The sequence below is a fragment of the Hetaerina americana genome, unplaced genomic scaffold (assembly GCF_022747635.1).
Source record: "Hetaerina americana unplaced genomic scaffold, ioHetAmer1.1.p SCAF_11, whole genome shotgun sequence".
Taxonomy (NCBI): Eukaryota; Metazoa; Arthropoda; class Insecta; order Odonata; family Calopterygidae; genus Hetaerina; species Hetaerina americana.
Genome location: NW_027286181.1, coordinates 28,927,761 through 28,952,985, shown reverse-complemented (window position 1 = coordinate 28,952,985; position 25,225 = coordinate 28,927,761). Strand labels below are relative to the sequence as shown.

General features: G+C 39.3%; 1 protein-coding gene across 3 annotated transcripts in view; it reads right to left on the bottom strand.

The window, feature by feature from the left end:
* Positions 1–742: 742 nt before the first annotated feature.
* Positions 743–25,225, bottom strand: part of LOC139700990 (lipid storage droplets surface-binding protein 2-like) — a 64,668-nt gene continuing 40,185 nt past the window's right edge. The window contains exons 3-4 of one of the 3 annotated variants that reach the window (XM_071599537.1): positions 21,353–21,569; positions 743–2,017 (exon numbers count right to left, since the gene is read on the bottom strand). In XM_071599537.1, the coding sequence (XP_071455638.1) occupies positions 1,710–2,017; positions 21,353–21,569 (525 nt within the window). In that variant the 3' untranslated portion in view covers positions 743–1,709. The remainder of the gene's footprint in view (positions 2,018–21,352; positions 21,570–25,225) is intronic. The other 2 variants (XM_071599538.1, XM_071599539.1) reach the window with 2 other exon arrangements.

The following is a 25,225-nucleotide window of genomic DNA, read 5'->3' as shown; positions in this document are numbered from 1 at the left end:
ACACAAAGTGACGCAGAAAGGGTTGTTTTTTCCAATTCATATTTTTGATGGAAAAAAATGGATATTCAAATTAGGTCTTATTATGCTTGATCTTGAAATTTTATTTTGTATTGAGGAGACATGAAAGAATGATCCACTCACACCAGTGTTTTCATCTTTCGGTTTGTTTATTACAGAACAAGTTCATAAATTAGCCTTTATTTTTTACTTGGTGGGCATAGTTTATATATGTCTGAAATCATCATGTAGATAACATTAAGACAAGTTAGAGCACACGAATAGCTGATCATAACGCCGAATCATCTCCATCAACGTCAACAGCATCACACCACGCTTTATTTCTCTCTCTGCCACACACGCAGGACATCCATTCATCTCAAAATCATTTCATTCACCTTTAATGAATATTTCTTATTAATTATATACCAATATTCCAAGTAAATTCAAATAATGGCAGGAAGTACCACAGTAGCAACTTTAATGGACTCATCCACTGATGTCCCTACAAATGAGAGAATTTCACTTTGAACATCATTCGTCTTACCTGACATTAAAGTGCTTTGTGCCATCTTTTTATTTCATTTTTAATGCATGGGTTTTGAGTTTTTATGTTCAAATGTTTTATGTTCCAAAAAAGGAAAAAATCTTTACTGTTAAAACAATGTAGTAACATCGTGTACCATAGTGACCATTACATCGCATACAATTTATTGGAATCGGGGAGAAAATTAAAACAAAAGTGTTCTTTGTTTAAAGTTTATATTTTCGAGCAAACATTAACTATCATAATAAAAATAAATTTTCGCTTATTTTAGTAACGACAAACAATAAATACACCTCTTCATCCAACCTAGAAAAACAATTTTTAGAACTAATACCAATATACCAAATATAGGGTTTAGATGTCAGTTAATTGACTGGTCACAAGGAAACTGGGATTTCCTAATGTGCTCGCCCCGAAACCATTAATGGTGACAAAGACACACACCCATTGTTTAAAGCAGAGAGATTGAATATCACACGAAAGTAGATATTTTAGTCCGAAAAAATTCAACTCTTATCATATTAATCAAGTTTTGAAAAAAAAAATAATTCTGGCTATTTTTTTCAAATAATATTTTCATGCCTTCTCCAATTTCGAGGGACATGAAATAGATGTCAAGATTCGTAATTTAATGTGCATTACAATTCGCGAACTATAAGTAATTCTAGGCAGCCTGATATTTTTTCAGAACTAGAATCAGCCATCTATCGTCTCGTTTAATTTATTTTCTGGGTGTTTCTAGGGTTACTTCGATTTCCTTTCATGACCTTTCAACAGATATTTTTATTCATCAAAACCAACCAAATCTGTTACGAAAATATGATGGGGACATTCCCGTTGGATCTAAATGAAATATTTCCAAGTACCTGATTGGAATTAAGTATATGTTTCGAACATATTGTTTTAATAAGAATCACTTATTACTGAAGGTTATGATGAAAATCGAATGAAAGTAAGTAAGCGATATAAATGCTAATTATAACCGGAGATATTGTTAAAACCAAAGATAACCAGATTCTTTATGTTAAGTTTTTGAAGTTGCGCAGTAAAGAAAAAAGGCAAACAAAACTTTTGACCGGTCAATTAGACTCCCCTTTAACAAGGACCAACCCTCCGAAATAAGTGGTACACACAAGTGGTTCTTCTGATACGCAGGGCTCATGTATCATTCGTCCACCTCTTCGATCAGATCCAGCTCCTTTATCTTCAAGGTCGGGGGAGGTGGCAATTTCCTCCGGAAAGGCATCAGGAATGGTGTCAGCATGGTCGGCAAAGCGATTGACACGTGGAGGAAGTCGAATTTAGTACCGCAAAACGTAAGGGGTCTTGGATTCTTCGACATTCCCATCGTATTGCATGGCGACAGGGACTGCCACCTTAGCCTCTCCTGGTACAGAATTCTGTTGTTGTGACGGGACCCCCTTCTTGGACACTGCTGAACCCATGCGGCAAAGAAAAAAGAAAAGAAAAATACTGAAAGGTACGATGCAGTCTCGAAATAGGTCGCTAACCGACTGCGACCCGATTTTTTTAAGATCATGGGAAAAATGGCGGACATTACAATTTCTGGTCGACATGGTAAAATGTTATTTTCCATTATAATTTTTAAATTTTCCACGTTTTTTTAAAATATTTCTTACGATTTAGTGCTTATCTCAGCACAGAATTGGTGTAATAGATCCGTGATATGAGCATAAATCATAAGAAAACGAAGGTGATGAGATTTTCCAGAAATAGACCGCACAGATGTACACCGCGAAAAGACAAAAGGAATGGGCAGTCCGAGGCAAGGGAACAAGAAATGAATGTCCGCTATCAATTGTTATTTTCAACCTTAAATTAGCACTGAAATCTGCGGGGGGGTTTATGCAAACAATTGCCCCGATGTTTTGACCAAGAGATGGCGTTAGGTAGCTGTTTCACCCACGAAAGGAGAAATAGAAGACACTGGAGGAAAGGACAGTAGGAAAGCAATCATACAACAGCATGAAGGATAGGAACAGTGCGAGAGAGAACATGGCGGGTTTACGTATATTTGACCAATGTGGCTCGTCTTTTTCTTATGGCTATGCGTGCCATGTATGTATGTATGTATGTATGTATGTATATATATATATATGTATATATAAATATATATAAATATATATAAATATATATAAATATATATAAATATATATATAATATGTATATATCTGTATGTATACATATGTACATATCTATATGTATATAAAATATCTTCGAAATGGAACGCTCTTCGGCGACACACAAATACGAGGGTCATCCGGAAAGTAGTACCCGTTTGTGCCGCATGAAGTGCTGACGACGCGAGTAGCCGCTGGACGAGGTCAGATAGCTTCAGTGGCTTGTCTGCCTTCTCTGAGCCAAGTTGCGTGACGCTAGCATTGCCTGTGTTGTTTCTGTGATTGTTTACAATGTTTAAAAAAATTGAGAACGCCGCCAGTTGTGAAGTGAGGGCAGTGATTAAATTCCTCAATGCAAGAAACGTTCGCCCATGTGATATTCATCGCCAATTAAAGGAGGTGTATGGAGACAATGTAATGGACGAGTCGTCTGTTCGGCGGTGGTGTCGCAACTTCAACATGGGGAGGGGGAACACACACGACGATGAGCGTTCGGAGAGACCGTCTGTCATTACAGACCAACTGGTGAGCTCAGTTGACGAATTCGTGAGGAACGATCGATTCACCGGCGCGTCACAATTGATGACATCTGTGAGCATTTTCCCAATGTTTCTCGAACAATTGTTCATGAAATTGTTAAACACCATCTGCATTATGCAAAAATTTGTGCAAGATGGGTCCCTCGCGTATCTCAATGAGCTGGCGGCGAAGGACTATGCAGCAGGAATACAGAAACTTGTCACACGTTATGACAAATGCCTTAATTTGCTTGGAGATTATGTTGAGAAGTAGTTTAAAGTATCCTCTTTCAAATAAAATTTTTTATGTTTGTTAATATTTACTTTTGTGTCTTTATTTCATGAACGGGTACTACTTTCCGGATGACCCTCGTATATAAAAACACAGATGTAGATTTTTAGAATATAGAGACACAAAGAAAGGACACTCACAATTTGTTATTTTACGTTTCGACAGCACGGCTGTCGTCTTCAGAATCATTCAGAATGATTCTGAAGACGACAGCCGTGCTGTCGAAACGTAAAATAACAAATTGTGAGTGTCCTTTCTTTGTGTCTCTATATAGTATTCTAAAAATCTACATCTGTGTTTTTATATATCTATATGTATATATATATATATATATATATATATATATATATATATATATATATATATATGTATATGTGGGTCGCGGTAGTCCAGTACGTAGAGCGTTGGACTGCTGAGGGTCCGGGTTCGATTTCCGGGCATAGCACTCTGGGCACCTGCTGCTCCACCCAAGCTAAAGTGATTTTTCGGGTACCAGGTCTTCCTGGGAAACCATAACCGGCACAGGGAAAGGAACTGGCCCCCCTACCCTGATGTGTGAATTTCACACGCCGTCGGGCTTAGTACTGGGTGAGCTCCGCCATTACCTACTAAACCGACCTTCGGGTTGATTACTGTATGTATGGTTTATATATGTATATCTGTATGCAGGAAGGTATGGGATGAACTGTGGGCCGGGATGAAAGTTGATAGGGAACTCTTCAAATCAGTTAAATTTGCGGGTGATTAAGCGATAAGTAGCCATTCAGCCAAAGATTTACAATCATTACATAGAATAATGTAACAGTGAAGTAGAATGAGATGAGAATTGATCATTAGGAAACGAAGATGTGAGAATCACTATACATTTGAATACTACGGTAAATTTATGGACATCAGCTAGACCAGCTACATTTTTTGTCCCTTATTTGCCCAAGTTATTATTCAATGATTATTCATGAAATGCCCATACAGGATAGCCTTTCTGAATACATTTATCCAATTGTCTATTTGGGATTTGCTATCCATTGGATTTTACGGAAATCCCAGACATGGTTCTCTGATGAAATATGAACTAATGGAAGTGCCTTCCATTGCTGATGCCACGGAATTGTGGGTGGAAGTTGGGTCCGTGGTTATGTCACGTGAACTGTGGTAGTTGCGGGTGTAGTGACGTCACTTTTGACTCGCTTAATTCACTTTTGGTGAGAAGGTGGGTCGGATGTTATGTAACGTGAACCGTGGGAGTTGCGGGTATACGTAGTGACATCACTTTGGGATCGTTCACGGGATGCGTGGTTTTTCCGTAAACGAGTGGGTTGGGTAAGTGCGACATTTATATATATTTTTTTATCCGTACCAATGGCATATTCATATTCATTACCTCTTACGCAAAATGGGTTTCAATTAAAGAAAACCATACATACAGTAATCAACCCGAAGGTCGGTTTGGTAGGTGATGGCAGAGTTCACCCAGTACTAAGCCCGACGGCGTGTGAAATTCACACATCAGGGTAGGGGGGCCAGTTCCTTTACCTGTGCCGTTTATGTTTTCCCAGGAAGACCTGGTACCCGAAAAATCACATAGCTTGGGTGGAGCTGCAGGTGCCCAGTGTGCCTTGCCCAGGAATCTAAACCGAGCCCTCCGGTCAGCAGTCCAACGCTCTACCCCCTGGACTACCGCGACCCACGGGTTTCAATTATTAATAATATTATTATTTGGTGAATTAGGTAGAATTAATGAATATATTGCAGAAAACGGGAGTAGTTGGAGAGATAGGAAACATCCGCAACCTGTACTTGTTGGATCTGGGGCTTGTGGATTTTGATGTCAGGTTGTGTTTTGCTAGGATAGGCATGGGAATGTATCGTTGTACCGCTGTTGAGTCTATGTTCACCCAAAATCTACCATTACGGTAAAATATATTATAATAATTATACTGTTTCAGGTAGAATTTTCGTTTTTTGTAAATAGGCTTGGATGGACACAGACTGAAAATTCTTAGATGTATAAACCTCATCTGACAAGATACAGCTTGACACTCCACACTACAATAAACTCTTCTCCAATTCCTGCATACTTCCTTCGTTCCGTCCAACTTGCCCATCCTTTCCTCCCCTAAGTTCGCCTGCCTTGCGCTATCACCTCTATCCCAGTCTTAAGCATGTCATCGCAAATCAAAATGCTCTGCATCCACCTTTCCTGCCTCACTTGGACCACTCCTAACAATTCTGTCACCTCCCCCACCATACCTAGCACTTCATATGCTTCCCGTTCTGTCCATTTCACCTTTTCCATCCTTCTTCACATTTACATTTTATAAATCTCCAAAATCTTCATCTACGCTCTTGCTCCAACATCCATGTTTCCGCGCCGTACAAAACCACGCTCCATATCAAAGTTTTGACGATACTTTTCTTAACATCCTTACTCAACGTCCCTCTCATTGATTGATTTCCTCCTCCTCTCTTCATCTACCCAGGTGGTCGAATATACAAATATAATTTGGTACCATAATAATTTTCTGAGTGTCGCAAAAGAAACTGGTGAATCCTACACCTTTCTATACGAGTCTAGGTCCATCCTTCTCTCTTTGGGGATCGGGATGGTGCGGTGGATAACGAGGACGCTTCCCACTGAGAGGGCTTGGGTTCAAATCCTGGGGACAGTGGTATCCCGATCCCTACTTGAGGTGCTTTGTGGAGAGCACTTTGAGTGAGTACGAGTATCGGATGGGACGTTTAACTGCGGGACCCCTTTGCGCCTTTCGATGGGTGCCTCTCCACCCTTCCTTTCCCAACCATCCCTAATGGTGTAAATGACCTTAGCTGTCGGTCGCCTCCCATAAAAACAACTACCTTCTCTCTTAATGTGTCAAGGGGCTCCCAACTTAATTCTTCCAGCCTACCCGTGATGCTTGGTCTCTTCTCGTAGTGATATTAAAAACCTAGCTTTTCTCTTAACCTTTCCCAATGAGTCAATTAAATTTTCCATGAATCCGAAATACATGCCGCTTATTCCAGATGTGGCACACCTATTGCTAAGTGATACCTATCTCTTACTTTTCCAATCCATAATTTCCGTTTCATGGGTCATGAGCTCTTCTGGGGAAATATTTTTGGCTTTAATAGAATGCAAAATGAATATTTCTCATTTTTCCGGCGCTAATATTGAACATTTTCTACCCAGATCATAAATTCATCATCAGTACGTTGCTCTCTGAAAACCAGTGGGAATATTTTAATATTTTGGCAAATTTAACTGTGGTAAATAAGGTGTGAAATTGTTTATCAATGAGAAAATACCCTCTCACCCTTGAAGACGTTTTAAATTCCGCTACTGCTATACAGGCTATTTTTTATTATTAAGTCCTCCAATTTCGCCTCAAATTTCCGAATTGACCACTTTCACGGAATGTACAGTTTATGAAGTTGTCTCACTGATTAGAATGTGGTGCGATGAACCACAGAGTTCTCCCTGGTGGTTGGCAGTACTGCGGTGTGTTTTCCATACGTTAGTCCTCAGGGTCGCCGTGATGAAATTGACGCAGAGGGATTCACTTGAAAGGACCTTCGAAGTTGCGCACGAAATTTGCTGCATACAATTTAAAACGGAACTCGAACTTCTCCCCTTCGTGAGGTATTAAGGTCAGCGAGGGTTCGTGAATAATATGACCTGCTAAGGCGGAAGCCCCAAGATCCGTGCGAAACTCTAAATCGGCCAATGGGCCACGGTGTCGGGTCGTTTGACCATCGATCGGTCGAATGCTAATGGCAATATCTGGCCGGATAAGATCAAAACGTCGGCAAGAATTTCTGAATGCCTCGAAGCGCGTACCTCCTCGCAAATAACCATTATCACTTAACGGGGTGGGCACTTGGACATTGTCACGTATTGCGGTAGGAAGTCTCACAGCAAACTTTGTTCGTGGGGTGAGGTGAATGATTTCACTTTTTCCCTAGTTCATAAATTGTTTACATTAGGATAGGATAGAAAAATAGTACGGAGATATTAGAAATTATGGCCTATTTAATGGGAATGAGAAAAACTTATATTCACGTTCTCGTTTTCGAAAAAACGACCAATTGAAAACAACCAATGTTTATATAGAAAAGAATTAAAAGGTAAATAGTTTATTTAAAAAAAGTCGTATCGTACTTTTGAAAAACATAGTGGCATGCATTAGATTTGCAAATATGCAAAACTAGCGGTACGCCATCGATTTGACTTACGAAATATTGCACAAATATTGTTTAATGTTTAAAAATTGTTAGTTTGAGCTTAGTGGCTTAATGGTAACCTCGTTTATACTTCGCATGTGTTAGTAAACTGAACCGGCTTTCGCAACGTGAGTTGGTGGTTAGTTTACTAGGATAAAAGATAAAAATAAATGAGATTATACATATGAGTGAATACGTAGCAAAATAAAATTAAAGGAGACATCAAAAAGGACTCAAAAGCCTTCCATATTTATCTTAAAGAGAATCACAGCTAATCAACCACAGCCATAGCAGTAGGATTTCACAAAACGACAGTCATCCTAACAACAAGTGAGCATCGTTATTACTGCGAAGTTTTTATATTTGCAAATTTCGTTGGCCAGTTTATATAGTATTTCCTGTATTCGAGGTTGCCCAAGGGTGTTTTTTAATATTTCATGTTTCTCAAATAGTCATTGACTCTTTGTTGTAAAGCTTGATACAAGAAGGAATGAAATGACTTAATTAAACATCTTCCACACGAAATAATATTTGAAGGTTAATTAAATAGTCGGATGCAATTCCTTGTGGTGACGTTACTGTGACTTACATTGCGCACGCGTCTTAAAAATTAATTACTTAATTTTTACTGATACAATACATAAAATGTATGTCATTCGCAATTACATATATATTTCTGGCGCTGAAATCAAGGAATATTTTTAAAGCTGTAATCTCTATGAATCTTAAACACGATAGTATTTTCATGATTGGCATATTAACGGACGAACTTCCTTGATTCCGTCACAACCATTCGCGGTTTCCTGACTCACCCCTGTTCATCTGTGATTGGTTGTTGAATTCAACAATCATGTCGTACTTACTTCTGCGATTATTATTTAAAATCCAATTCATCCGAATTATCCAACATAAAATACCCCATGTTAAACCTAGCGAACGATTTTAAGTATCCTGAATTCAATACTGAAACAATATTCGTGATAATTTGTCTCGACGTTTACATAAATGGGAGCAATTGGTGCTGATATTTAGAGGAATTCCAGACCCGGAAACACACACGAAAAACGGATAAATATTACAGAGTTAAAACTGATGAAATAGTCGGTAGCTTTATTTTAAATTCACAAATAAGACATTTATATTGCGTCGCAACCGAGAACACTTCAAATCCGTCTGTTTTAGCGTAAAAACTCAATGGTATACCACATTCGAGGAAAACTTTGGTCAGGTTCCATCACATGCGGCGTTAAGAAGGAAGAGTGGGAATACAATAGTGGTTTCTTACACATTTCCGTTCTCCGAATACGAAATCTCGCATATTAATGCGGCGACTAGAATAGGGTCGTGTGACACAACTGCGAAAACACGACCTCTTTTCCTTTTAAATGCATTCCTCGGTGAGGTTAATGGAGTTGGAAGAGGTTGACGGATGTGTCTCTTATTTTCTAATTTATATCCTACCACGCTCACGCAAGTCACAAATAGGAGTAGGAATCGGTGTCGTGGCGAGAGTGATAGAGTAGGGGATCCAGAACGAACTGTTGTCGTGCAACCTACGAAACAAGCAAACCCTGTCATCAACGCTGTACTGTAGTTATCGTCATTTGGTAGTCTACTGTTTTTAAGTTAAATTTTTTGGTGGACACAGACTGTACAATCCTACAATTTATAGCCACCCCTGGCTAGACAAAACCTCACACCCAACATTACATTAAACTTTTATTCAAATCCGCATACTTTCTACCCTCCCTTAATTCCGTCCAACATCCCTATCCTATTCCTACCCCTTCCTCGTTTGTCTAACATTTTCCCCTCTATCACAGTCTTCAAGAGTCCGTTTGCATTCATGACGCTCTGCATCCACCTTTCCTGCCTCCTTAGGGCCTCTACCAAAAATTCTATCTACTCCCCCAACATGCCTAGGACTTCTTCGTTCGTTTTCATTTATGTCCAATTTACCTCATTCAACTTTCCCTACAACCACACCTCAAAATCCGCCAATCTACGCCTATCATTTTATTTGCTCGATCAAGTTTCCGAGGCTTAAAAGGCCACGCTCCATACCAAAGTTTTAATTTATCTTTTAGGGACTTTAGGTACTTTATAGTGTACTTGCGTATTACCATTAGCTCTAGTTAACCGACTTTGGGTCGGCTTTTGATGGTCCCTGGCACCTGGAAAACCCTGACGAACATGACACAGGATACTGTGTACCTCGCTTAATTCCGTCCAAAATTCCCATTATTTTCCTCCCTTTACCTCGGCTTTTCAGCACCCTCCTCCCTCTACCCCGATTTCCCAGAATTCTCCCATCTATCAGCATCTTCAGCATTACATTGCCTCTCAATATTTTCTGCATCCACTTGTCCTGCCTCCTACTGATTTCTCTCAGCAACATTCTCTCTTCCCCCCCCATTCCCACAATTTCATTGTAAGGTTTCCTTAATGGCATTTTATTTTTTCCATTCTTCTCCACACTCACTTCTCGAAGACCTCCAAACTACGCTTCTCCTCCCGCCTCAACAACCAAGTTTGGGCGCCATCCAAAACTACTTCAAATATTAACGTTTTCGTTAGTCTTTTTCTTTACATATTTATTTCCGGTTCCCCACTTCAGCCCTGGCCTTTTCGTATGAAGACTTCGTTGACGCGAGAGTATTTTGTTTCTGCATTTCATTACTGAGAGTGGTTGCTCTTGACCCACGTGGTTATTTGATCTGAGACTCAATTTTATTGCTTATCGATCGATTGGTTTTTATCGAAATGGAATACCAAGAATACATTTCTACCTTCCTTGCGTAACACTCGCTCTTCTGTTCGTCGAACCGAAGTTTACTTGAAATTTGAATATTACTGTTCACTTTAAAAGGGTAGGTATGTCGCCGTACTCTTGTTATTCAACGGAAGTTCTAATATCATCGATGAGAGTAGTATTTTTGCCTGTAGGAAAATGGCTTGGTAAGTCCGATCGTACCGGGTGAAGATTTATATGATATAACGCGACAGGGTTCGGCACATATTTACATTCTTAGTGAGCGATTGTTTTAGTTCCTATAGAGGCAGATGAGTAACAAAGGTGGAAGCGTGGGTTTAAGGAAAATGTAGATCGTTGATTACGTCACAAGAAGCGGCAGCAACAACATTGCCGAAGTGTACCAATGCCGAGCGACGCAGGGTTGTTGACACATTCCAGAAGTTGGCAATTCCGGAGGATATTTAAAGAGTCATTATTTTGGTTACACGATTGTAGGGTACCTTGGTTGAGTTTAGATGAGTTTTAGCGATTTTGAGGAGAGGTGGATAACATTTCAGATTTACTGGACACTAGTGCCAAAGTGGTCTATATGAGAATTAAAAAAATAAGATAAACGCTTAGCGTAATTAAAAATAGTTTTAAATAATTTAGTAAAAATTTAATAGTTTTCAGTATTACAGCACTCTTATTGTAATCTCTAATTACAAGTCTAGCTTCAGCATCGGGTCTCCTTGAGCATGATGTCTACAGTCGCACTCAATTTCTCGCATGCAGTATGCAGAAAATTATTTTCCCTAAAATCATTGAAAGACGGTGAATTTTATACTAACGTGTCTACAATTTTTCATTGTTTATACGAACAAACAAAAATATGAATGACCTTGCCTATACTTACTGAAAAAACAAGAAAATAAAAGAGGTTATCGAAAAGTTTCTGCGACCTATGCAATCACTTTGCTGAAAATAATTGTTATTCAATGAAATATTTTCAAATAAAAACATAAAACACGTTCATTTTTTTTTAAATATTGGTTTTAAATATTTTGAGTTGATAAAAATTATCCATTCAGTTAAAATAAAATTTTTCTGTCATTAATTAGTATATACAATTGTAGTCCGCTGACAACCTGTAAGCTTGGATTGCAGATTGGATATCTTGCATAAATTGGGAAGAAGTCTTTTTAAAAATGATATTGAAAGTGTATTGGTGGCCCATTATACTGCGGTGAGAGTGGTCATGACATCAAGCTAAAATAGATCAAGTATAGAACCAACCGATTAAGATGTTATCACTCCCACGAAATATGAGGGATCATGATAAATATATTGATCACGCTTGGATGGGGGGGAGTATTTTTACTTTTTTCAATCTTAGCAGCCTAGTATTTTGCATTATTTCTGCTAAACTTACTTAATTGTCCTTCCTGTTATTGAGATAGTGCCTCTCAGGCGTAGAGAAGTATTTCACCGTTTAATACCGTAGTTATCCAGCATGTACTTTTAGGTAAATATCGTCCGCATAATTTGAATTTTCCAACTGATTTATTGTGATTAACAATCAAGAAAAACGTAATTTTTTATGCTTTCATGACTGACGTTGAGTCACCTCCTGCCACGCACCATAGCGGGTGGCTTGCAGGGTCCCGAGATGTAGATCACATTCGATATGAATATCCATAATTGATTCTTTAGAATTCGTATGGTGAGATGAGTAACTAATGCTTTCCGGGATTATTCAGTGGACTGGTAATCGAAATTTTCCTCGTAAAATCACTTTGGTTCGTGAGAAATGCTCGAAACGCCACACAAAGCATACTCGTCACGTGGCTGTGGTAGCGACCACACCTCTCTCTCTCTCTATTGAACACTAGATAAGCATTACACCATTTCTAATACCATGGACGGAATTCATGCTCTTTTGGGAATTTCAAATTTTTTTATCTGTCCCCAGTTTCTCAGGTGCCGCAACACAACCGACTTGTTATTTAGGTCAACTGGATCAATTTTGTCGCTCGATTGCGTGACTAGGGGATAGAGCAATAAAACGAGAGTCGTATGCACGAGAAGAAAGTTAGCTAAAATATGTTGGGATAGACAGACGCCTCTTATTGCCACGAAGTCATCGAGCATTTCTCACGAGTCTCTTAAATTATACGGCCCGCTATTTTTTTTATCGAAGAGAGATAAATGGTGTTCTCTTTTTTTTATATATACCTCCTCCTCCTTCCCGTTGAGAATCATTGCCAAGGTCGCATGCTGAGAGAATAATTCCCAAGCGAGAGACAGAGCGGAGAGGAAACCGCAGTCGAGGAAAACGAGATTTTTGAAACGAGTCCCATTGTCAGGGCAATTGAATTTGCGAACATGTACACAATACCCCGCAAGTCATTAAAATGACGTGTGGCAGGTGTTGTTAGGTCACAGCTCATTCTTTCGTGCACTGATGCAGATAATTCTGGAGAAATATCTCGATAGAGCTCTTGATTCAAAACCGATGTATGTTTTTGCATTCTTCGTAAGCGCTCTGTAGAGCGAAAAATAATTCCGTTTGCATAGCGAAATACAATCATTTTTACACCATAAACTCATTACTTCAGGAAATTTTTTTCATAATTATTTTCCCGGAAATCTTAATCTCAATAATTACACGAGGGATTGGATTTATTTCCTTCAAACCTAATCGAAAAGATCTCCGATAAAAATCGTATTACATTCATTAGAAATAATACTTCAATTTGATTTTATTGCAGCCAGTGTTTTAACTATTGGAAATCCATCCTTAACACTAATTAACAATTCAACCTGAACAGTAATTTCACTAACAAAATTAAAATACCCGACGATGATCTATCCCTTAACGTTTCCCAACTCGTGAGCACTGAAGGAACGTCCAGTGGTGTTCCAACTGGGCACCAAGCATATAATTACGAAAGAGCATGCTGTGAAAAAATCAATGGAAGGCTTTTCGATTAGATGTTAATCTTGATTTATCACAGATATCTCAAAAGACATTTGTCCAGGAAGTACACAGTTCTCTCTTGTTTTTAATGGGGATTAAGGAATAAGATAACTGCAAAACTTCGACAGTTTTTCTGAGGGTGGTGATTCGCGGACATAAGATACTGAAGTGTTTGACGAAAGTGATTGGTGCGCTGCTACCGTTTGGGTACACAGCCAATATTTTTTTTAGTCTTAAAAACTATTTCATTTGCGTTATTACAGTCTCAACAAGGACGGAACTAAACCTCAGACGAGGAATAGTGTTAGCGCTAGTCGCTAGCAGTGTTCTTTGCCGTGAATCGAAGTTCTTCTAGATAAAAGACGCTTGGGGTGCCGCCGCCTGGGGTGCTAATAGTTCCATTTATATTCCACTCTTTCTTAACTTTCCATTCAGGGAAACATAGAAGTGTTCACGGTTTCGGCCGTATGAACAACTTTTCATGGTTTCGAGATATCGAAAATTGAAATATTTTCGTTCGATATCGTTAATTCAGCATTCCATTGTATTATTAAACGAATAAATCCAAATTTTGTTTCAGTTGAACGCTGGCTGGAGTTAAAGTCTTTTTAATAATTTATACTTGAGGATTTTATCTTTAGCCATGCTCCCGCAATTAGTAAAATGGGATAGAAATTAGTAAAATGGGATAGAAATAGGTCTTCATACCTTTAGCCTAAAGGTATTCCAGGCCCCATTTAGTCTTCACTCGAACAGAGCCTCTAAGATTAAATAGTCATGTCTGTTATACGTTAAATCATTTTTTTCCTTCTGGCTGTATTTTTTTTGATAATTTATTCTTGTGATCTCCTATTATTGCTTTCCTTCTCTTAAGCACACCATATTAGTCAGGTGGGCAACGCCGATTGTCCGTGAACCAAAATTTTGAGGTTTTCAGTCACGTCTCGGGCATGGCTGTTGCGACAATTTTTGTGGTTCGGCTACTGGGAAATCTGATTACAATCCAGGAGTAGTTTATTAGAATCATAAGATGGATGGATGGGTCCTGAGAGGCATCCAGAGGTTAAAAAAGGAGACTTAAAAAGACTCATTGCTAACAAATGCTAACGGCAAGTCGCGCTAGTATACATGTATGTATAAAAAAGTGATTGCTTAAAAACCTAAGCAACTGGTACACTTAACTGCAAATGTGAGACCCTGAAGATAAGAGCAGCAAAGAAAAGAGGATCTGAGGCTAAGGAAGTTTGATGCCACCGGAGAATGCTGGAAATAAAATGGACTGACAGATTTCACAAATGAAGTACCTCGAAGAGTGGTTAACGAGAAATGCGTGTGGAGAATGCTTTAAAGAGCAGAAAAGAGAAATTTATGTTGGTATGTTCTGAAGCAAGGTTACTGAAGGTTTTATACGATACGGAGGAAACAGTGGAAGAAATACAGAGAAAGGCGAAGGATTAACTATGTAAAAAAAGGTTATCGAATATGACGGTTCAAGGTAATGCGGGTATGAAGAGATTGGCAGGAAACACTAGCTCGAAGGACTGCTACAAACCAATCTTCCGATTCATAACCCTTGATAATGAGTGTATGGTGTACCGGATTCTCCCATGCATAACGGGTAATGAAAGAATACTACGTGAGCTCAATTATCCCAAAAGAATTTTAATAAAGCACCATAATATGCCAACTTTTAAATATCTTTCCAACATTGCTATTTGCATTTTCATTTGAAAAACGGTTGTAAAATTTTCTCTTTCAAGCACAGGTGCGCGTAAAAATGTAGGCTTGTCATAACTGATTGGTGGAGATATTTTGAAAATATTGGCCGACCCATTCAATTGATATGACCACAGAACTTAAACAATGGACACTCAGTCCCATTCATCCTAACAGTGTTTTCTTTGGTGACAAAAACAATGATTTCACGACAACAATATGTTAACGAAGTCCTATTCATTCATCGAACGCAGAGGTCGAATCCGCAGGACGCGCGCAAAGAGTGCCGCCATTTATGGGGGGGACTGCCACTTCATAGACACGAGAAAACAGCGCGAATGAGTGAGTGGTTGGTTCTCTTATACCAAAGTGGACTTTCTACTTCTGATAAGAAGCGATCGAAAACCGATACCGATAAGATATTTGGAATTTTTTCACCAATCAATTACAAAATGACAGGAGATTCTTGATTACATTTTATGGACGACTGCAAAATCTGATGCGTCATCTCGGTGCCCGAGTCAGAAATCAGAAAGTCAAAAGTCGACTTTTAACCCCAATTCCAACAATGGTAACGGATCTATTTCGTCGAAGGTCAAAGAAAAAGCACTTTCTCCGCAATCGACCTCCTACAAAATCCCTAAACTTTGCTCTCGTTGAAATGAGGCAACTTTTATTTGGTCGCATTAGTAGTTAGGTTATTAGTATTATTTATTATTATTCTTTCCATAAACCTTCCAACCATGACAGATGACCTACGATGATGATTATTATCAATATTACAAAGTATCCCCCCAAGCCACCGAGGGTATTTCAACATTAAGTATGAAGCATCTCAATTCAATATTTTCTTGATATTTTGTTAAAATAAATTCGTAAAATAATATAAATAATATACATAATGATAACTAAAGGAACGTGTTGGATAACCGCTGCATATAACTACGGCATTTAAGCGTGAAATACTTCACATGAGAGAAGATGAGGTAGTAACTAAGATGACAATAAAATAAGATTAGATGAACCAATGATAACGCATTAGGCTACTTAGAATGAAAAAATAAATATACCCTCTCTCTCCTCCCCGCCTTGCGCGGTCGCTCGACGTTATTCTGCTCCGTTATCGTTCATGGGGAAAATGGCATCTTACATCTGTCGGTCCTACCCTTGATCTATCTAATCGTATTGTTATTATCTTTCCCACAATAGTACGACTCGGTTAGTAATACTTTTTTTAACATTATTTTCAAAGGGACTTCTTCCAGTTTATGCCAGAGATTTGATCTGTAATGTAATATTAGTTTCGTGAGTGATTCCTGAAGTATTTGGCCTACTTGTCCGTTGATGCAAGAGCATTGATAGCGTTCAGTGTCGGCTTTCCAGATGTGGGTGTGGTGAAGAATGGAAATAATAAAATGATCGGAAAGGAAAACTAGTGCTATAGTTCTACAAATGGTAGGGAAAGAGAGAAGGTTACTGAGAGAAATTCAAAGACAGCAGGAAAAGTGGATTCAAGAGATACTGAGAGAGAGAATGAGATGCTGTGAAAGCGAGGCGGAGCGAGGAATACAATAAGCATTGTGGATGGTATTAAGAGAGTTAGGCAGTATACAGATCTGAAGAACGAGTTATCCTAATATGTAGAATGGTGTCTAGAGATATTTTATATCGTCTTAATCAGGGCTTAGAAGTACCGTTGTTAATAGTGCCACGGTCCATCGAAAACCTCCCCAAATCCGTTAGATTCCTGCTATAAATAATTATATTTGTCATAGGAAGAAACAGGAAGGAAATGATGGCAAGGATATCCTTGGTGCACGATTCTCTATGACGGTGATATGCAAACAGAGTTACCGAAGAATGGAGAATATTGCATGCCTCTCCTGCAGTACCGCAGTGCCTGCAGGAAAATGGCGGAAGTCAAATGTACTGATAATATTCTTCGATTTTGATACTTAACTTTGATATTTTAGTCCCCAACAAGCCACCGCCAGGGTGTGTGGAAGTAGGTGAATACACACCAGACTAATTTTGATCCGAATATGACCCCCTACCATGGTCGGACAATGTTAATCTGATACCTTATCGTTCGTGGAAAAAATGACATCTTAAATCTATCTGTTATTCACTTCATCTCTCTCTATTTTTATTAACATGCAAGATACTCTCCAAAAAGTTGTAAAATACAGAAGAAAAAAATGAAAAATCGGAAAGAAGAAGGGAGAATAACCTCGTCGAACACATTGTGAGACGCGGTGTCGTATTGAGGACAATCGTTGGGGAAAGAATGAACTGAAAGAACTATAGAAGAAAAAGCCGATTGGAATATTTATTTACTTCGTGTAATACCATGTAAGGTAGGTTTTGTATGAATGTATACTAACCACCTCTGAATTTAAAAGCCTCACCAAATAAGACAACCTGACACCATACATAATATACAGGGTTTACCTTCCTCGATTCCGCATACTTTCTACCTCCCTTCATGTCGCCCAATATGCTTATTCTTTTCCTCTCCTAGCTCATCAGACAAATATTCTCCCCTCTGTTAAAGTCTTCAATAATTCATGAAAATACCTTGAACCCACCTCTCCCACGTCCTGGGGGTTTTCTCCCATGAACCCTCCCTTGCTACGCCCAGTAATACTTCGTTTGTATTTTTCTTTCCGTCCATTTTACTTCTTCCAACTTTCTCCAAATCCACATCTCGAAGGTCCGATAATAATGCGGTACTAAATTTTGACTGTATTCGTCTGCTGTAGTAAAATTTTACATGGAAAAAATAAATTCATGTTTTACACAAATATTTTGTGACTCCTAACAAAATACAATCCAGTAACCTACTCTACATCAGGTCCCTCTTCATCTCTGTGTAATTCCTTCCTCCCTTCATCCCATCCAACATCCCTTTCCTGTTCCCCTCCTTTCCACAAATATATATAGTAATTTTACACAGAGGACAAGGAGGAATTCCCGATCTTTCGGACAAGTATGGTTTCATCTGGCCGCGACAGTAAGGATTTTATCTGTCGAAGGGTTAAGCCACATACTACCTTGAACAAAAAGTTCCCGGAATAACCACCGTGTGGCGCTCCCATCGTTCCGATTTGAGTTCTGTTTTTTTTGTTAAATTGGTACATCTGTTGTTGATATTCCCTTTAAATCTTAGTGTCATAACTTGACATTTGCAAAAGTTACGTAGCCAAGAGTACATCTATCTCTGTGTGTGTTGGCGATTTTTTACAATTGCAGAAATGGATTTAAATTTGCAACAACGAACTTGTATTCAATTTTGCGTAAAAAACGGATTTAGTGGCGCACGGACGTTGGAAATGTTGGAAAAGTGTTTCAGCAACGATTCTCTAAAAAAAACGGTCGTTTACCAGTGGCACGAGCGGTTCAGAAGTGGTCGTGAGTCAATCGAAGATGATGAACGCAGTGGCAGACCATCGACATCGAAAGTCGGTGAAAAAATTGATAAAGTAAAAGAAATGTTGGTCAATAACCGCAAATTAACCATCAGAGAAATAGCGGAGGACTTGAACATTGCCTATGGATCCGCCCAAGACATTGTGGTTAATGATTTGGGTTTCCGTCGTGTAGCAGCAAAGTACCTCAATTTCATGCAAAAAAGAGACCGTGTTGACGTCGCAAAAGACATGATTTGTGAGGCTGAATCCGATCCCACATTCATCAAAAGGATCATTACTGGAGACGAGACGTGGGTTTATGAGTACGACACGCAATCCAGACATCAGGCAAGTGAATGGCGTTCACCAAATGAGCCGAGACCAAAAAAACCACGTCGTTTTCAGTCAAAAAAGAAGGCAATGCTGACGGTTTTCATGGATTACAACGGTGTAGTGCATCATGAATTTTTGCCAGAAGGCCAGACAGTAAACAAAGAGTATTATTTGGGCGTTATGAGACGTTTGCGTGAAGCAATTCGCCGAAAGAGACCAGAAATGTGGGCAGAAAACTCGTGGATTTTGCACCATGATAACGCACCGTCGCACAGTGCTATCATTATTCGTAATTTTTTGACGAAAAATGCAACAAATACCATCCAACAGCCACCGAATTCACCTGATTTGGCTCCCTGTGACTTCTTTCTGTTCAATCGAGTTAAAAAACCATTACGGGGAACGCGTTTTAGCAGCCGAGAGGAAGTAATGGAAAAATCGCAGGAAGCACTGATGGACATACCGAAAACCGAATATAAAAAATGTTTCGAGGATTGGATCAAGCGCTGGCATAAGTGTGTTGCAGTCGATGGGGATTACTTTGAAGGGGACAATATAGATTTAGATGAATAAACTTGTATTTTTTTTTTTCTGAATAAATTCCGGGAAATTTTTGATCAAGGTAGTACGTAGAGGGAGTATATGTAGAATGACTGGTGACCTAACACCCCCTGCCACGCGTCCTTGCGATGCTTGCGGGGTATTATGTAGACGTAGTCATTTCAAAATTCATTTTCTGGCCATACCATGGAATACGTTTCCATTCATGCTGATAGTCCTAGTTTAACACGATTATAGCACTATTTAAAATCATAGTTATCAACCCGAAGGTCGGTTTGATCGGTGAGGGTATAGCTGACTTAAAACTTTAGTTCAGCGACGTGTGGCATTCACAAATTAACAGGGTAGAAGGGATAGTTCCTCTCTCTGTTCCGTCAATGGTTTCCCAGGAAGATTCGGTACCCTAAAAATCACACAGCTTGGTTGAAACTGAGGGCGCCCAGATGAGTCACCCGAAATCAAATCGGACCCTTCAGTCAGTAACCTAGCGCTCTCTACCCACTGGACTAACACTTTAATATGGTATATATATATTTGTGATCCCTGTAAAAATAACTATTCATGAAGCTATGCTTGAAATTATTTCGCCCTTTAATTGTACTTTCGTGATGACTCTAAATGGTATACATGTATTTAGATTTCGATTGACTTTTTTCCGTTCATGGATTCTTGTTCACAAATGAAATCTTCTGTTTGATACCAGGCAAGATATGCGATTCATGCTTCGCCGCCAAAAGCACCATCTAATATTTCAAGGACAACCCAAAGACGGGCGACAGAATGTATCCTTATCACGTCTGTTGCTCTCCGTTCTTCCACGCCACGCTTGATACCTTCGACATTTTAATTGTACGAAATTTCAGTTTTACGATATTACACCCAACATGTTTATTGACCCCGAAATTTCCAAAATCTATGAAATTACAGTATTGGAATCGATATACCGCGGGGAGGTATACGAGGGGGGATATTAAAAAAATATATATATATAATATATATTATATAATATTTATATATGTATATGTATATGTATATGTATATATATATATATATATATATATATATATATATATATATATATATATATATATATCGTACAGGTCTGAGACACATATCAGGGCTCCAATGAACAAGATTACGCTATATGCACATTTCATGGTAGAAGATGGATCACCTCAGGTCATGGTTTGTTAAGCTTGCTCATCTTATCCGGCTAGTATCGTAAGGGTTATTGACCTAAGGTAATAATTGTGGCAGCCCTTAGAGTTGTCTTGTTTAAAGCCCTGCCAGTCTGAAAATTACCTGTCAATCACTTCAATCCTTCATAATTGGTGTCTCCCATCACCAGCTTTTCGCACTCTTACGTTCATCTAAGCATAACCTGGCATCCGATACTACAATTAACCGTTCTTCAAATCCGCATACTTCCTTATGACACTAAGATTTAAAGGGAATATCAACAACACATGTACCAATTTAACAAAAAAAACAGAACTCAAATCGGAACGATGGGAGCGCCACACGGTGGTTATTCCGGAAACTTTTCGATCAAGGTAGTATACATCATACAACCGGTTTTGCGGCTCCGACGTCAATCGGTATGCAAGATCGCCGCCGTAGGTCGTCGCATTGGTTAAGTTTCCCATGCCTCCATTGTTTCGAGGGCGAGCTAAAGACCTACGCTCATTGTCTATCATTTATTCCCCTCACAACGAAACATGAAGCGCACTGACCCATCGCCGTCTTCCATTTCCTTCCGGGAGATTTGAAAACGGGGGCACGACGATGAAACCAAAAAGGAAAGCAGAACTGGATACGTAAGAAGGTAGCTTTAGCCTGGCACGAAGCTGGAGGGGTGGCATGATATTTATGTGTGGGCGTGTACCGAGTCCACGCAGGTCTCACCTTCTTCCGAATCGTTCTCATCCTCCTCCATTGTCGCCATCAGCTTCTGTGCGACACTCTTCGCCTTGACCATTCCGGTCGACGCGAGATCCTTACAGTTCTGAGCCAGTATTGCCGCGCTCTGCCTGTCCAGGCTCATACTGCGTAGCTTCTGTCCGCTGTACTCCTTCACGGCCGTGGCCTTCTCGACGACAAGGGTCTTCGTCGTGTCCAGGATCTGGAAATGATTAGCGAGGCGTGATCAGTGAAGAATAGAATAGGCCTCTGGAAAATGGTACTGGAGGAGAACGCTGAAGATTAAATGGACAGACAAAATGAGGAATGAGTAAGTAGATATAGAGAAGAGCGAAAGAGGAAAGGAGGATATGGAGAACTCAACAGCAAAGAGAAACTTGATGGACTGGATTCACCATGGGGCACAATGCATTAGTTAGAAACAAAACAGAAGGAAAAATTGATGAACAGATCCCTTGTGAAAGACCAAGAGATATCTACATCTACACAATTACCCCGCGATTAAACTAAGAGTGGTTTGGTGCAGATGGTGCAAGCACCATATGGAAAGAGTAAGGTATGAGGGAGAGAGGAAGTGTTTAAGGTTTGAAGGAAGTAGGAATAATCATCCATTTAAAATGCCTGAAAAGGAAGTGCATGATGTTGAGCACATATACAGGTACATGTAAGTATGTAAGCCTGTATACATGTGAGCACCAATTTTAGTTTTACGTATACGTGGGCCAAATTTACCATCTTCAGACATTTTCAAATATATCAAATAGATTTAAAATGAACATCAACCGATTATATGATTGACCGCCATCATACTAAGAGGGGTCATACGGAACTGGAAAGCAAGAAGGGGAATAAAATTGATTAAGCTCCGGTCATGAAACTTGAGATCCTTGCCCCTGACTCAGCAGGTGGAAAAAGTGGTACTGTCTTGATGGCAACTGACCACGTGAGGCATCACCCCCGCGGAGGGAGGGCTTGAAAGTAAAGCGAGAGACTGAGTGTTTTCGCATGTACTAAGTAAAATATTGTTTCACTCATTCACGGCCATGCAGAAGGAATTTGCCAAGAAAACATATGAGATCAGTTGGAAATACATCCATAGGAGTGAAACTATTTATTTCTCAGGCGTTACGTGGGGCAAGTGGCATTTTTGTCGGCTATGACCCTAGAGTTATCCCGCATTGTTTTTTTTGGAAGGAGTCCTTGAGTCCGCTAGTTCTGGAGTATATTTCTCGAATTTTATATCCATGATCCGAGCGACCAAATTTATGTTGGATTGCGAATAATTGACGACATCTCTGCGCTGAAACAAACTTCTATGAATTTATTTGTCAAGTTCAACCTAACTCGTCATAGTTTTAGTGATACCCAACCCGACTTCAGAAGCACTTCTGTGACGCTTTTCGTTTTGTCTTAACAGTTTTTTTTAAAAAGAATCGGGCCACCCTGCGTTGAACCTTTTCAATTTTCCTAATGAGACCTTTTTCCGTCTGATCCCGGACTCTAAATGCATACTCTAAATGAGGTCTCACGAGAGCATGGTAGTAACGTTTCTTGATCTGATGTTCACTCCTTCCGACAATGAGTCCCAATTTTTTAACACCTCGCATGTAAATGCTACATGTGTTCAGGGTGCGGCAGCATAACTTGCTGATTTGCATTGAATTGACCCTATAAATCAGCAAGTTATGCTTTCGCACCCTTTATCACAACTTTTGTAATGTTTATATTACGGATGCTGCATGAACGGCGTCTAGTCGCCCCCCTTCCACGAAACCTTTCGGTAGATCGCAGGATACTATGCATGCATGTGTAGAAAGTAGCGGAGTATAGAGGTAGAAGGGCTGGTGACCGTACACCAGCCCCCCTACCTCTATACTCCGCCCCCCCCCCCGACACAAGCCCTTGCGAAGGTCTGCGGCGTGGTGGAAGATTTTCCGGTGGCGTAGTAATTTTCCGACGTAAGGTAAGGGGGGAGACGCTAGGCAAACTACGGATAGGGTAGGCATTTGGACGGAATTAAGGGAGATGAAACTATTAGTAATTGAAGACGAGTAATGTATTTTGGGGTGTAAGATGGTATCTTTCTGATGAGAAGTTGGAAAGCGAAGGGATAATTGCTGTGTTAATCCAAAAACTACCTTAATCGGTCTACTGCCAATAATTATAATGTTTAATAAGGCCATCTTAAGTAGCTTTCAATACGCGGATGAAAATACCGCTTAGTGCCGGAAATTGTGATCTTTTCCTGTTGAGGGTATACGTACCACGTGAATAAATCGTTTTTCGTATAATTTTTTTCTTCGTGGAGACTACTGGTGCTCATTCTTGGCTCTTTAAATTCTCCAACTACCGGTACGTACAGATAAGTAATTTCCGACAATTCCGAACTCTGAGTTAGCTCCGTTGAATATTCATTTCCCAATACTCATCCGTGCCTTTCAAGGCCTGAGAGAGAACGTCTTGTGTGAGGGACAAAAATGTTTACAGTTCTATTAGTGGCGAGTCATTTCGTGACGCTAACCCATTGTCGACGTACTACGCAGGAGAAGCAAGCCGTCGGCGAAATATCTCGGAAGCATACCTGTAGAGAGAGACGCGTTAGTCCATTGGGACTGGGCATTTTTCATGATAATTTATAAATAACATAAATTGATAAGTAAGGATGGAATCTCTGCAATTACTCCGTAATAAAACCTATTTCTGAGTAATTTGTCATCTTGGTTTGAATGTAATATATTTTGCGTACGATAGTGTGAAGCGCGTTGTTGTTTTTTTTAAATTATTGAAATATCTGTGTGAAAAACAAAACCCTAGGGACACCGAGAAATATTTCTCTTATTAACTCAGTTGTAGGCTGTTTAACACACTAAATAAAACGGATATCGCCCCAGTTACGTCTTCAACAATTTTCCGTGACCTCATAAAATTCCGCAAATTAAGCAAAGCTAGGTCAACATGGCAGCTAACAACGTTAGTCATTCTTACGGTTCATTTCTTTTGTAAACCATGTGCTTTTCGCTCTAATATTATTATTCCAGCATATAATGTGAATAAGTTTAATTTATACTGTTGAAGGTTTAACCATGTTGTGGGTTTAACAATAGTCATAACAACAGTAACAGAACCGTTATATCAACAGTAGCAGCAGTCTATGGCGTAATACCCTAAAATGAACATAGTTTTCTAAGCGCCTCGGAGAAGTTTAACGTAAATTTTAGTTATCACTTAAAACTCTTTTAAATGGCGCTTGTCCTCTTATAGCTAATAGTCAAGTTGCACTTAGCTCTCGTAAGAGCTATTTTGTTTAAGCTTAAGATTGTTTTCGGGTTCCTTAACGATATTGGGTTCCTTAAGCATTCCTTAACGTGTGTTAATGTTGCCACGCTAGTACTAAAATTGTTTTCCCGCTTTGTAGTCCAAATAGCTAATCAAATGTGAAAGGATAACACAATGCATTCTCGTATAACGAGCATCATCGTTCAATTACGAATTGAATTCTTCAGCTTATTTTAATTCACGTTATTTCCTTGTTTCCAAGGTCATTGGAAATAAGGATCGCTTATCCTTTGTTTCCTATGGCCAGTCTGTATAATGAATTCAAGCCTTTATATAAGTGCAAACTCATCTTTAGAAGCATTCCTGGAATATTTTGTTTTTTTTATTTGAAGATTCATTGTAATGGAGCTGTGCCCCCTTTAAGGTTACTGGTAACACTACGTTTTAGCACATATGAAAGGCACGCCAAAATTTATGTCTTTCAAAAAAAATCCAATTCTATCTCCTGAAATGTATTGTGCAAAGGTAGTAAAACGTTTTCTTAGGCCTTCAGTAAACAGATGACTGTAGTCGTTTGTCGTA